The sequence below is a fragment of the Nasonia vitripennis genome, chromosome 4 (genome assembly GCF_009193385.2).
Source record: "Nasonia vitripennis strain AsymCx chromosome 4, Nvit_psr_1.1, whole genome shotgun sequence".
Taxonomy (NCBI): Eukaryota; Metazoa; Arthropoda; class Insecta; order Hymenoptera; family Pteromalidae; genus Nasonia; species Nasonia vitripennis.
In genome coordinates this window covers 23,292,862-23,308,965 of record NC_045760.1, presented here as the reverse complement: position 1 = coordinate 23,308,965, position 16,104 = coordinate 23,292,862, and the positions used below count along the sequence as shown (strand labels likewise).

At 32.5% G+C, this 16,104-nt stretch overlaps 1 protein-coding gene across 5 annotated transcripts in view; it reads right to left on the bottom strand.

Annotated features, from left to right (window-relative positions):
• Window positions 1-13,299, bottom strand: part of LOC100119250 (transmembrane protein 242) — a 71,277-nt gene extending 57,978 nt beyond the window's left edge. Inside the window, exons 1-3 of one of the 5 annotated variants that reach the window (XM_031928884.2) lie at window positions 12,669-12,818; window positions 12,471-12,531; window positions 12,194-12,375 (exon numbers count right to left, since the gene is read on the bottom strand). In XM_031928884.2, coding sequence (XP_031784744.1) covers window positions 12,194-12,278 — 85 coding nt within the window. In that variant the 5' untranslated portion in view covers window positions 12,279-12,375; window positions 12,471-12,531; window positions 12,669-12,818. Of the gene's footprint in view, window positions 1-12,193 lie in introns of all 5 variants that reach the window. The other 4 variants (XM_008212546.4, XM_031928882.2, XM_031928883.2 and 1 more) reach the window with 4 other exon arrangements.
• Window positions 13,300-16,104: the final 2,805 nt, after the last annotated feature.

Below are 16,104 nucleotides of genomic sequence, written 5' to 3'. Positions count from 1 at the left end.
CGTAATTTTTTCCGCTCTATCCGATTCCAAGGTCTAAAATAGAGGTTCCCATTTAAAAAAATCACAATTACCCCCAAATGACCTTGAAAATCGAGTTCAAGGTCATAGGTGTTTGTGTCATCCGATGGCCCCCTTTCAACTTTTGTTAAGGTCATTTTTCGTTAAAATTAGTTTTTCCATGGTTTTTTGTCGTGGTCGGATTAAAATGAAACACCCTGTACATACATGGTGATAAAAGCAATATAAGTGACTTGCTGTTGGCAGCCATAGCAGGGCACCACAAATTTTGTGTACGACATGACAAAGTAGTGGTTGACAAAGACAAGCCTCTACCGTTCACAGGCTTACAAGATACTTATGTATATTGCGTGTGCTTTTAAAACTAGCGCGCCACGCGCGGCCTTACTGCCGCGTTGGCTTTCCGCCTTACATCTCTTCGCGTTCGTAATGCTTATCGGTGCTTATACAGTATTGCTGTTGGTTCTGTTACAGAGTTGTTTAAATGATAAACTCGCAAGCTGTAAAAAGTAACCCAACGACTGGCACCCTATGACTGCCCTTGGGGTGAGTTGGACTCGGTTTTAGTGTCGAGTTGCTTAACCCAATAACCCACGTAAAGACGATGGGTGAGGCAACTGAAAAACCTGAATGAAAATAGTATCCCTGTTGGAAACAGTTAATAGAGGTTGATTAATTTTTAATCGAATTTGAATTTATATCTTAATTCTATTTTTTGCATTCGAACTTAATTAAAATTGATAGAATCGATATAAGTATATAGAATTATATACGGAAAATGACTATTAAAGTCACTAAAGGTCGATTACTGGTATTGAATATCGATTTCAATTATTGTTTTCCGTAATGAAATTTATCGACTCCATTGATTCCAATCGACTTTTCTTGGCTTCTGTAATTAAATTATTGAAATTTTTTTTTTTTTGTTGCTTTTGAGAATGGCTTTGAGTCTTGTCTCTGTTAATTTTGATTCTTTGATTTATATTTTTTTTGGCATTATTCTATTGTGAGGTTCAGAGATTGGAAGTGAGAAAATTTTGCAGTTAAATTTATTGTTGTAGATGCTATTTACAGGTGTTGCTTCGAATCATATTTGTAGCTTGTTCCTTAGTTGGTGTTTATTGGTGTAATATAATTATTATTGGCATTAATTTAATATTGCTTGGCTTAGCTTATTCTTACATATTATTGATACCTAATGCAAGATGATATGTATGATTCGAAGTCAAATATGGGATTCTGATCTGCTCTGCGATAAGTTCAGGCGCAGAGAATTTGACTTTAATGGCTTATAGTCAGCATTGCGTACTGCTGACAATTATTCTTTACAATGCAGCTTTTTAATGCACATTTCTTTTCAGAATTTTTCCAAGGAAGAATTAATGTGTAACATTGATTTATAACTGAGAACTGTTCTTTGTTTATCTAGATGTTGCTTTCGTCCGTTTTCTTAGGCTGTATTGCACTGGATGCGATGAGCACATTGACTCTACATCAGCAGAGAAGCATAGCATGACTGAACATTCAGTTCTGCAAATCTTGTTGTGTGAAATGTGTCAAGAATTCTATGGAGATGGTACTTTTGAATAAGGTGAGGAACTATATTATTTAGTTTAATTGATAATGTTGTAACGGGGTGAGACTTTGACGTGAGTGGAGGAAATCACAAAAGGAGACGCCGGGACCGAGAATCGATCCGGCGCTCCCGAGATCTCTAGGCGCGCGCTCTGTACGTCGAGCTAATGCCGCCTTATTTCGTCACACTCTATTCTGCCTCGATTACCGGCGTGGCGAGGGACGTTGTTCCTCGTTACAATGTCTAATCAGCAATATAAAACAACTGCAAATTGCTTTATATTTCATGATTTAAATAACTTTGTCTTGAAAACAAAAATGACTCAACTACGTAGCATAAGCAGCATAGTAGTTTGAATGACTTAGAGACAAAGGTGCATAAAAAATGCATTAATCATACTGAATGAAATTTTGATACACTACATCTTGTGTTGTATTTTTTATCTTGATACGCTATTGTCTTTGAGAATAGTGTGCATCATAGATGACAAGAGAAATGTCTAGAAATGTTATCTTTCAAATCAGTGATGATTTATAATTCATAAATTTTAAAATCTGATAAGGTTTGCAATTTTACTATAGAATTTTAATCATAATATTTGTTTAGCCATCTCCATTCACTCAATGGTCACAGCGAAGTTCTTCATTCATTCAACTTGAGCAATTTTGGCACAATGTAATATTGAAGAAAAATTTCATGAGGTAACGAATTTTTCCTTATAAATGTATACTTGCTGACTAAGTTGCGTTCATCGACAAATACGTGTGGCGTCTCGCATAATGTCGGGAAAATAAGTAAGAAGTGCTCGCTAATCAGATGTTCTACACGTTGAGGCGTTTTTAATGTTACTGTAACTATTACTTTGTAAATTGCATTGTAGGCACTAACATTACCGTCACGTTGATTGCAACTTAATTCAGATACAGAGTGTTCTTTCTCGTCTGGCGTTCTTGTAAATATTTGCAGTTAGAGCTCACACTATGGCCTGTGCACCACTTAAAAAGTGACACATACGCTTGAACGTGTACTCTTCTATTCGAATCCATTAACGCAAATTCGTTGTCTCGCGTGCTTAAATCCGAATCGCTTCTAACGCGCGCGTATTCCAGCCTGTAAAAAGGGAGGGTATTATTCTCGGGCCGAGCAATTTGCTATGGTGTTGGTTAATGCGTAGTCGTGGCTTGCACTCGGCTACAAATAGTTAGACAAGTACTTATACCTATAAAATGCGCAAAAATAAACGCACCAACAAATAGGATGGAATAATTCGATGACAATAAATCTTGTACCTTTGGCAAATCTTTTGAAAGTTGGCTTGTTTACAGGTGCAAAGAAAATTAAGGTAACTCATACAGCAAACCAGAAATTGTTTGCAGTATCAGTGTTGGTGATGCCTAAGTCTATCTAATAGGTAGATAATTGTTTTAATAATATTATTTAGTTATGAATATTTGTCTTTACAGGGTAATATGGTTAAATCCCGTGCCAGTACGCAAGGTTATCCTGTTTTTTTTTTCAATATTGTTGACAAAGTTTTGATTGGTATTCTTCTGGCGGTCATCAACACTATCATCAAAACTACTGGAAAATTAGTAACTTATTTGTATTTGTATCAATTATTTATTTTTGTTTGTAGATATTCTTAAAATATATCTTATTTTATTTTTATTCTATTGTAATTTCAGATAAATAATACAACACTTTTGTATCGCAGTTTTCAAGAGGAAGTAAACAAAAGAATGATATTTCGTTTGTAGGATTGCAATTAGAATATTAGAAAATTGATTGTTTAGGTATTTAGCATAGTTTAGAGGGATGTAGTAAGTTACTTAGAGCTTTTCTTCAATCTAAGCAATTTTCTTTATTGAGTTTAGGTTTTTCTAGTTCAGTATATACACTTCAATTTTGAAAGTGAATTGTACTGATTCAGCTTAAAAGATTTAATTAATATAGCGTACGTCGTTATATAATGCCAATTTACACAGATTTTATTCGGCGATTACGTATTTCCTAAATTATGCATTTTTTATAATTTAATTTAAAAAGTGGTTTAATTTTGTATATATGTATGAGATAAAGGCCAAAATATAACTTTCAGCTTTTAATAATAAAGGAAAATAAAGGAATGTTTTATGGTAAATAATTGGGTTTTTAGTTGTAAAAAATCGATTTTGGACTGTAAACTCGAGTTATAAGTATTTTCATGATTTGATGTTAATGGGAAAAAGTTGTATTTTCCAAAGATCTATAACTTTTCCGTTTAACTTCTTTTTGTAGAATGCTTAGAATTCGACTTAGAGCTAAAAAAACGTTTTTAGCGATTTTTGGAGGTGACCGCATTCTGCGTATACGTGCAGGATCAAGCCCAAAATAAATCTGTCAGCTTAGTATTACGAGGGGAGTTCGCACACAAATTTTTAGCCCGATTGATTAAAGTCTTTCCGAGATAATCGCATCAAAGGAAAATTTATTAAAAAAACGCTTAAAATCGAACAAATTGTACCCGCATTTCAAAACGACGTAGAGGATCGGGATAAAAAAAATATTTTTTTAACTTTTGCAAAAGGAGACTTCTCCTAAAATTTCAGCCCGATCGGTCGAAAATTGCGTGAGATATCGCATCTCACACATTTTTCGCACACGAAACGATAAGGCACTTCCGTGTCGCGGTCGTACCTATAAATGGAGTGATAAGAAAGTAACAGGATTACAAGATTCACGAAGACAGAAGAAAGAGAAGGTTTATTTAGAAGAGAGGTAAAAGAAAGTAGAAGAGAAAACTCTAAAAATTTAGTGTAGGCATGATGTAGAGTTTAAGTGAAAAAAGTTTAGTCAAGCAAGTATGACATGTAATATAAGCTTCTTAAAAAAATTTAGGCTAGGCGTAGTGTAGAATAGGTATATTATATTCAATATATATCCTAGTGGAAAAAAGTGTAATAAATTGTAATAAATTGTAATAAAAAAAAAAAATGTAAGAAAATGTAAGAAACTGTAGTCTTTTGTTGGATTTCGGACCTTTTTCTCATACGTTTCTGCACACTTTCTTACATTTTCAGATTTGTTAACTTTTTTTTACATTTTATTACATTTTATTACATATGTTATTTTACCGCCTAATATAGTCAATATATTTTTTTAATATTAATTTTATAATAAAATGTAACAATGCATAAGAAATTGTAAGAAAAAGTAAAAGAATGTAAGCAGAAGTAAGAAAATTAAAAAGTCGCCATTTTCTTATATAATATTACGCTTACAGACAATTTTTTACATATTGTTATACATTTTTACGTATTGTTACATTTGCCCTATCAAAGAAGAGACCCCTATGAAATCCTGGATCAATGGATTTGTAATAAATTGTAATAAAACGTAACAAAATGTAATAAAATGTAGCAAACTGTAATAAAACGTAAAAAAGGTCCGAAATCCAACAAAAACGTACAAAATGGTACGATTTGTTACATATTCTTATATTTTATTACACTTTATTACATTTTTTATTTTCACTAGGATATAGTGACTTTGAGTGCAAAAAGTTCGTTCAAGAATGTATGAAGTGTAATATAAGATTATTTTGAAAATTTAGTCTAGGCGTTGTGCAGAATATCGTATATATTTAGTATATATAGTGAGTTTGAGTGAAAAAAGTTGATTCAAGCAAGTATGACATGTAATATAAGGTTTTTTAAGAAATTTAGGCCAGGCGTAGTATAGAATATTGTATATTCATTATATATAGTGAGTGTATGTCAAATGATCTGTCAAAATCTCATCTGTTATTTTGGTTCGGAAGCTGCCGGATCTTCTTATTTATTCAAAAATGAGTTTTTTAATATTGGTAGTCGCCTATAAGGAGGAGCCTCCCCCCAAATAAGTTCAAAAAACTAAGTTTCAAAGCATTTTAGACATTTTTTCGATTTTTAAAAATATCTCATCTAAAATCTCACCTGAGTCTACAAAAGTATGTCTAGAAAGTTGCATATACATAGTGATCATGTAGAATATGGTATATTTAATATACATAGTGAATTTGATTGAAAAAAGTTGTTTTGAGCAAGTATGTTGTGTAATATAAGGTCACTTCTTATGAAGATCAGGTCCTGCGCACGGACGGGAATCCAATTTTTGGAGAATGAGCCTTCGCTACTAGAAAGACTTTTTTGAATTGGGTATTTAGAATTTTTGAATACTGTGAATTTGTTCAGAATTTAATTTTCTACAAAATAACTAGAATAAACTAGAAAAAACCTTTTTATAAAAAATGGCTTAAAAAGAATTGAAAAAAAAACACATTTTTTGTCAAATCCAATAGGCGTTCGCCCTGGGTTTAAGACGTTTCTTCGAAACTCTTTATACGGGGCAAGTGCCTAAAAAGTGATTATTAAAGGTTATTAGAACTATACACCGCTTTAATTTCAAGTTATTTCATGAGGCAGATCCTGAGAAAAATATCAAAAACTAAAAAAAGTCGCTTTTTTACGTGACGCGATAACTGGAGTAAAAAGGAATAAAAATAATCAAGTTCTAATTTTCGATTTAATTAGCATTATATAGCACCTTGATCCCTATCTTTTGGCTGTTCATAAAACCAGTTAGTTTCAAAAATAGTACGCTTCAAATTTTTTTGTTCTCCCCTGTATACTCTGTATAAGTGAAAAATGGATCGTTTAGATCTTAGCTTCTATTTAATGGATTTTCTTCTACCTATGCTTATTTTTTCTTTTTTTTACCAACTCGTGAAAATAGTATATTATGCCACGAGGTAGGTAAAGAACTGGTAAGTCCATAGCAAGTGTAAATTGTGCAAGTGGCAAATACTTGCTATGGGCTCACCATTTTACCTCCCAAGGGCAATATGCTATTTGTTGTAACACCTTGAGTAAAAGTACCACATTCGATTTACGGCGCCGGGAGAGAATGTGGCACTTTTACTTAAGGTAGCTCACCGGCTGGAGTGGTGCTCAATTAGGATTTTTATTAGAAAATTCCTTTTTTAAGATATTATACAGCGTTATCTAATGTCAAAACTTTACAATTCATAGTATCAAACATTAGAATGGTGATATAAATTGTTTAGAGTATAAAATATTCTCAAAACTTGTAAGAGGGAGGAACACTGCGCACCTATATACAGGGTGGACCATTTTAATCTATTATGGGAAATATCTCAGATTTATGGTTGGATACAGAAAAATGTTTTAGACAAAAGTTGTAGAGGTCAAAGGGGGTCAACTTTTGGTACCAACAACTTTGCCCTTGAACGCGGTTTTGAAGGTCATTTCAAGGTCAAGATCATTTTTTAAATAGGATGATTTTCTATCTTTTAAAAAATGTAAAATACCAAGTGAGAAAGATTTGTCTTAAAAAAATTAATGGATTTCATGTAATTTTTTTATATTTTAGGCCAATTTTACCTCAAAATTAGACAGATGTTCAAGGTCACCAAATCGGAGATCATAAGCAGGGGTGCTCGCTTGAAAAATCACTTTGATCTTGACATAACCTTGAGAACCAAATTCAAGGTCAAGGTTATTGCAACCAGAGAGTGAAACTCTCCACCCTTGACAACGTTTTTTAAAAACATTTTGATGTTTCCAACCGTTATTCCGAGCTAACATACATTATTTAACAATTTTCGTAAATTTGACCTTCATATGACCTTCCGTGACCTTGTTCAAAATATCATTTTGAACGTAAAATTTTCTGCACTTTTCAAATCCGGAGTCAAAAGTAGGTCTTCCTATTCGTTTGCCCTATTCAACTTTTTCTGTATGATTTGTATTGCTATTTTACACCAGGCTAGTTTTTTAAAAATATTCTAAAAAAACTTAATTCGCAATTCAACTAAACGTCCTCAAAATTCGGACTTGGTATAGGCTTCCCAGGTTAAAATACAAAATTTCAAGGTTCAATATCTCTAAAAATAATGTCACTTGAAGGGTAAAAAAAATACCGCGTTGTAGAGGACACTTAATTGAACATGTAAACAAAGTTTGAGCGATATCCTAAGAAAATAAATATTCCGGTAAACTACCTTAAGGTGTTACAAAAATAAGATTTTCAGTTACGTATGTACGTTTTTTTCATGGCGATTTTTCGATGACTAGTAATTTTAGACGCGTTTCGCGAACTATCCTAACCATTATAACTCGGAAACTAAATATTGAACTTTAAAAAAAAATGGTTATCGAAGGTTATAAAATTATGATAAGATATAAGAGAATTATAATTGATTGTGTATGTTATTGATTCGAAATAATGTTATCTATCAAACGAAAAAGTACCAGAATTTTATAGGATTATATATTAAGTAAAAACAATTCTGACATTAAAGCAATACATAATGTTGAAGGAAGCTACGTGCTAATGAATTAGCAGCGATTTTTTATAACCTTGCGATTGTATATTTCGATACGGGTGTGGAAGAAGGTGATTATTGACCTCATGTGATGCTTTTTGCACAAGCGAAGCGAGATGACGCTTCCCCAGAAGTTGCTACTAATGTTAAGTATATACTTATCAATATAAAAACTTAGCGCTTGCAAGAAAATTTGCGATAAAAAACGCCAGCTAGGAGGGTCTGTAACGATAATTATTTTTCTTAGTTTACTACATTTTCACACTTTTACCTACGCCTGCGTACGTTTGCGTACGTTTCTGTATAATGCTGTATGAAATGTTCGAATATCAACCAAAACGTACGTGAACATACGACACCCAGCTGAAAATTATCATATGAGAGCTCATATGAGTACTGATATGACAATCATATGAGTACTTATAAGAGTCCTCATATGATAATTATATGATACATTCGACCGATTTTTCGTATGAGAATCATATGATTGTCATACGATAAATCGCAAATTCTCATGAAACTAAATAATCGTACTAAGTACTCTATCGCTCTCAGATATTTATTAGATGTCTTTCTTCATACTAGTAATTTGTAAGTTGCTTAAAGAATTTATTTTTACATAAATATAACAATGAAAAAACTTTGACGTCGATCACTTTAGTAAAATCAAATAGTCATTATAACTTACACGTCCTTGTATGCTTTATTTATTATTAATCAATTACAATTAGTTTATATTATTAAGCATACTAATTGTAATTTAGTAATAATAATCAATTACAATTAGTTTATATTATTAAGCATACTAATTGTAATTTAGTAATAATAAATTACAATTAGTATGCTTAATAATATAAACTAATTGTAATTGATTAATAATAAATAAAGCATACAAGCATGTGTAAGTTATAATGACAATTTGATTTTACTAAAGTGATGGACATCAAAAATCACAATAGCTCGGTGGTAAAACGCTTGCTTCATAATCTTGAGGTTCATGATTCAAATCTCTACAAGAGTGGATTTTTTTCATTGCAATATTCATCTAAAAATAAATTATTTAAGCAACTTACAAATTACCAGTATAAAGATATATCACGAATTTTCATAAAAATAATCATATTATGTACTCTATTGCTCTCTGATATTTATAAGATGTCTTTCTTTATACGAATTCTCATATGAGAGTCATGATATATCACGAATTTTCATAAAAATAATCATACTATGTACTCTATTGCTCTCTGATATTTATAAGATGTCTTTCTTTATACGAATTCTCATATGAGAGTCATGATATATCACGAATTTTCATAAAAATAATCATACTATGTACTCTATTGCTCTCTGATATTTATAAGATGTCTTTCATGACTCTCATATGAGAATTCGGGCGATAAAGTATCATATGATTATCATATGAGGACTTATATGAGTACTCATATGATTGTCATATCAGTACTCATATGAGCTCTCATATGATGATTCCCAGCCGGGCATCGTACAAAAATCTACAGCAGCGTCCCGTAATATAACGAAAACGTACGATTTAAATTTCTATTCGGGCTCGAATTGAGCACTGGGCCAATACAAGTGATCTACCTTAAACAGGTACGAAATCGGTTTGAAACACACATTTTACGATGTAAAATATTAGCAACTATAAATTTTGTTTCTACCTTCATAAATCTGTAACTTTATATTATGATTGAAATTTCTCCTTTAAATTATAAAATAATTGAAAAAATTGTCAATCGTTACAAATTACAAAAGCTTATCTCTATGCTTATAAATGAACGTTAGTTAATGTAATGAAATCAATTGAAAAATGTCAAGCATTCAAGTTTAGCTATTGAGTTTGAATCAGCTAAGTGGTTATCAGAAAATAATGCAGACTAGCTGTGCCATTGTCTTATAGTCTATTGATGGAACAATCAAATTGCTAGTTATTTGGTAGGGTAGGGACTTCAATACCAGCCTTTTGTTGTTAAAATCCTAACACACACATAAGTTTACAGAAAAGAAAATTTTTAAAGTCAAAACACTGCATTAGATTTACTATACTGCAGAAACATAAATTTCACTATTGTCTTTATTAAATAGTATATTGTGCAACTAAGGAGGAAAATTGGCTTTTTCTAACGAGGATGATGTCTTGAGCACGAGTGGGAGTCAAGGGCGCCGTAGTCTCTACAGGCTATTGAAAAAACGTAAGAAATAATGTAAGATATAAAATTATAGTTGTTTAAATAAATTTGTGTCCTTGTTTTGGTGTATACACATGTACTATTTGAGAACAAATTGATTTTTTATAACAGCTTTACAAAAAAATATTACTTTGCACCCATTCAAAATGATTTAGAATCCGTTACAATAGAAATTGAAAATTTGGCTAAAGTAGTAAAAGGTTAAATCCAATTTTAATGTCCAATTGAAGACATTAATTAAAATCAATATACACTGATCGGTCCAAATTTACCTTTTGGTAAAAGGTTAAATCCAATTTCAATGTCCAATATAAGACATTAATTAAAATCAATATACACTGATCGACCCAAATTTACCTTTTAGTACATTACAATACTAGTGGCATGTTTATGTCACACAGTGGTATAAACATGTTTATGTCACACAGTGGTATAAACATGTTTATGTCACACAGTGGTATAAACATGTTTTTGTCACACAGTGCTATAAACATGTTTATGTCACACAGTGCTATAAACATGTTTATGCCACACAGTGCTATAAACATGTTTATGTCACACAGTGCTATAAACATGTTTATGTCACACAGTGCTATAAACATGTTTATGTCACACAGTGCTATAAACATGTTTATGTCACACAGTGCTATAAACATGTTTATGACACGCCGTGGCATAAACCTCGAATCAAGTTACGCTTGTGCAAACACGCACTCGCGAAATCTCGGTTTATACACGTTGTTTCATAAAATATCGTATAATACTAGGGGGATAAAGAGATTTCACCCTCGTAGGGACTTATCACCCTTGCTTCGCTCGGGCGATATTGTCCCCACAAGGGTGAAACTACTTTACTGCGCTAGTATCGTAATATACTATTATTTTAGCTTTTCTACCTTACTTGTAACTAAGGAAGAATGATTGTATCTTATAATCCAGATGCTGATTTTTATCAGAATTGAATTATTTTAAATTTACGTATTTAATATTTAATATTTATCTCTTATATAGTTAGATAATAATATTGCACATGTGGAGCACGCTAAATGTCAATAGTATTACAAAATAGGTATCAATAATGTTTTTGTTTGATATAAAAAAAATGTGCAATAGCCTTTTTTACAGATTAGGAAACTAGATAATGAAAGATTAACAAGGACATGTTGGTTAAAAAAACTAAAAGATTTTGACCAAGCAGGAAAAAAAACGTAAAAAGCGTATTTTTATAGATTGGGTTTTAGTGAGTTACAAATTGAAAAGTTGAGATAGGAAAGAATTGATTTATGAATAAACGATTGTAAGAGATAAATGTATTATAAAACAAAAGTTGGTATCAAATGATGCAAGGCAAAATACAATATGAAACATTGTGAGATTGTAATTGACAAAACATTGTTTTGTTTAAGAAATTACAGAAAGAATATAGAGATAGATATTATAGTGAGACTTATATAGAAACATTTTGAGAATAATAATAAGTATTGGTTAAAAGATAATGAAAGAATGTGTATGTTATGCAAGAAAGAGTTTGAAATATAAAAACATTTAATTGTTAACTACAAGAAGTGTAAGGAGATTTGAGTAATGTGAGGTGTAATAGCGCATACAAAAAGGAATAGGATATTACATGTTTAGAGCGGAGAAACCTTGGACAGTCCATATCTCATGAAAATTGCCACCTGAGCCAAGGACAAAAGTGGCAAACAAGAGATATGGGCTGTCCAAATCTTCTCCCATGGTATGTATACTACTTTTGCTCACACCATTAAGCACAGAAAATACATATTTCTTTCCAGGCAGCTGGGAGGAAAATTGTAACTTCCGTGTATACAATTTTTCCCCTAGTTGCACAATGTACTATGTTCTCATATTAATATCAAAAACACAAATAATCTTATTGATACGATTGCAATAAAAAGAGGTACTTTGAATACAGGTGTGACATCTATTGTGTTTGAACTGAAAACTAAAATCTACTTATAGATAAAAAATGTTTTTTAATAAAATTATTTTAAAGATAAAACTCACCTGTTATATCATGATCATTTGGATTTGATTCATTAGAAACGTTTTTGTTTAAAGTAATAATATTTTCTCGTTCTTTATTACTCATGTTTTAATATAGTTGTGATTATGAACATTGATAGTTTTTTCAGCTATTATATAACTTATATTTGTATCTGCTATTGTTATTAAATTTAAAATGTAGCCTGCAAATTATGACATTATAGGCTATATATTGTAATTTGCATTATAAATCATTATTTTTTAAATTAACATTTGAAATGCAGTTTATCAATTGTACCTTATCTTTAATTCATTGTTTTTTGTTTGGAAATGGTATTTTGTATACTATACGTCCCTGACTATAGGCAACGAATATAGACTTGGTATAGAAGAACGGTCACGGGTTAAATTGAAGGGACGAAAACTTGGGGGACAGCTATAGTGTAGTATAGGCTCTCCGTGTATTTAAAAATGGGACCCCGGCGCCAATACTGACCTTCCTTCTATACCAAGTCTATATTCGTTGCTATAGGGCCCCCGGCCCCCGCACGCTAAAAACTTAACTTCAGGGTAATAATAGAAAATAAGGCGGAACAAGTTACTTATATTCCCCTTGTTCCCGCTTATTTCCAAGCTCGGCGTAACCTAACCTGAAGGAGATTATTCATCAAGAAATTATTTGAAATTGAATTAAGTAAATTAAACATAATTTTTTTTTAATAAATTCAACAAAATATATATTATGATACGAGATATGATGAGTAATTTTATAATTAATTTAATTGATTTCAACAAACAAGAGGATAAATCTACAGCTGTATACCCTTGAGTATACCGCACACTTTTACAATTAATTTTATTAATTAATATTTTCATGCATAGACAGTTTCTCTAAACTCTGATTGTAAACTAAATTGGTTTATATTTTTCAATTAAAAAAAAAAATAATAATATAAAAAGCAGTAGTATTTATTCTCTTGTTTGAAGAAATCAGTTAAGTAAATTATACGTAATTTTTTTTTTAACGAATTCAACAAAATATATATAATAAGTAGTTTTATAATTAATTTAATAACTGATTTCTTCAAACAAGAGAATAAATACTACTGCTTTTTATATTATTATTTTTTTTTAATTGAAAAATATAAACCAATTCAATTTCAAATAATTTCTTGATGAATAATCTCCTTCAGGTTAGGTTACGTCGAGCTTGGAAATAAGCAGGAATAAGGGGAATAAGTAACTTGTTCCGCCTTATTCCCCCTTATTCCTCCTTATTTCCTATTCCCCTAAAATTAAATTTTTAGCGTGCGGGGGCCCATACTACACGGAGTAAGATAGGGAAGGAGACCAAACTCCGAGTTTCAAAAGTGGCTTTAACTTGTTCGGTCAAAGATCGCTAGGAGCCTTTCTACACAATGCGTTCCGTTCCGTCTGTTCAATAGGGTTGGCGACCAGAAGTGCAGAAAACGCACCCAGTGGCTAGCTTCAGACCGCACCGACCTTAACAGCAGAACATTATAGTCTATTGCGCAAGAGTTAGGCTAGGCATGTAAACAGCATGTAGAAATAAAAATTCTTTCTCCTATTGCATAAACCATGTCAAGGATAAGAGTTACAAGAAAAAATATTTGTTTTCTCGAACTTATGCTTTCCCACACTACTTTAAAAACAGATAATCTTTTATAAAAATAGCTGCGTATAAGCAGATGCATTTTATTTTTGATTATCCTCGCTCTCCTTCGCCTTCCTTCAATGTGCCTCTGCACGTTTTGAACAAATATTTTTTTATAAAATTTGGTGCGTATAGGGTACGTAAGCTCAAGCATTTTGGTTTTTATTTTATTATCGCTCTCGCTCGCCTTCCTCCGGTTTACCAAAGTATTTTTTAAATTAAAAACTTATATAATTTGACAAGGTATTTTTTAAATAAAACTTATAAGATTATAAATCACGAAAAGGTTCTCGGCCCTACTCGAAAAAACGTGCTAATGTTCGCTCTCTTCGCGTGATTGTAGTATGAAGATGTTTGCCTTGCAAGCTCTATCCAGATAGCGCCAGTAAGTGTCCCGGCTGTCATGGCCGCCTCACCTAAAACATAACTTAATTCATAGCTGTGCTAGTCTGCCACGAACTCATATTGATAGCGTAGAGAGCGAAAATCATTTTTAGAATCCGCAATCAAGTGGCGTGGTAGTGCCACGAAGGCGAGTTTGAGAAGCAGACGAAGTCGTGGCGCCCGTGACACTATTTACTTCTATATTGGTGTTTGGATTTTTCATGATACAGAAAAAAATGCTTATCATTACTGTTCGTGAGTTTTTTTGGCTTATCAGTATGTTTTCTGAGCTAAACTATGGTTTCCAACAAAAATATATAATGTTAGACTTACCATAGACAGCCATAAATGGCTGTCTATGGTAAGTCTAACATTATCAACAAGTCGCTCTGCCTGTTTAACATCTTTTTAATGTGTTTTCTCACTCGATTGAGTGATTATTCGCAGCGAGAAGGATCCTCTAACCGGCTCGCACGCTAGCGCTAAAAAAAAATCACGGCTTCTCGTGTGTTTTACGAGCCTGGAGGATTTTTTTCGCAAGCTGGCGATAACATAACCTCATCTCAACCACTGAACGACTGCTGACGGCGAAGATACTTATGGCTGTTCCATCAGGAGGACATAACATCAGTGTTCAACATCGCTAAAAAGGAAAAAAGGAAAATCACGTTTCTGTGATCATCAGCTCCAAATTCCACCGAACCGAGGTCTTCTTCAGAAATGTTTTGAGGTTAGAAACATATAGCTCTATCTCTCTCTAAAGAGTGCGAGATCAGTTGTCACCGTCGCTGCGCGTCTAGTACCAATTTTCGCCACCAGAGTGCAACACCATCGACTCTGGAAAAACGTTGGTACCTATGACTGATCGGCCATGGTAATTTTGGTGCGTGTCTCAGGAATCTTGTAGAGCGGGAGTTTTGAAAATTGAAAAAGGAAGGAAGGTTTCTTTCTTTTCTCTCGAAAATTTTGATAAGCATTACAAGCTGAAAAAACACATACGTCCTCACATGCCAAAATGGCGCCGGGCCGAAACAAGCCTCCTGACAAGTGTCGCAGTAATTTTGCATGTTGCAAACAAAAACCTGCAACAACAGCAGTGTGCGTGATCTGTGATGAGGCATATCACCTTAGCTGCCTTAAGAACAAGAATGAAAACTTTAAATTCATTGGTAATAACCTTATAGTATGCTCTGAACACAGTGATCGGAACATAACCTCAAAAATTGATGAGGATGTCCTGAGTGAGTCGGTATCACTTTTAATTGCACAGATTAAACTAAAAAAATCAGAAGATGTGAGGAATGACCTTCTGGCAGAAACTAGTAACAAGACTCAAGACTTGCAAGAAACTGATTCCATAGATGAAAGTGATCTTGAACTGCTGAAAACGGAAACATGCTGTTAAGGAGATTAGTTAGTGAATTAACTGAGAAAAATGACCTCCTAAAAGAAAAATTACAAAACACCAGAAGTAAAACTGACAACAATGTCCTTACATACTCAGATGCCATGAAGTACTCTAGACCAATCCATAAAAAAATTCCTAAAATATCCGTAAGAAAAAACAACAACAGTAATATAGATGTTATGAAGTCAGTTATTGAATGTCTAACAGCTGAAAAAAACATCCAAACAAAGAACATCTACGTAAATAAAAATGAAGAAGTCATTATAAGCTGTCTTAATGAGAATAGTGCGGTATTGACAGAGACAGTACTAAAGGAAAAACTAGAGGACAAATGTGATGTTATGAAAAATGAACTCAACAACCCGAAAATTAAGATAGTAGGTATAGATAATCACGCAAATATGGACATCAAGGATATTGAAAAGGACATAAACGAAAGGAACTTCAGTTATTTTGAAAAGGGAG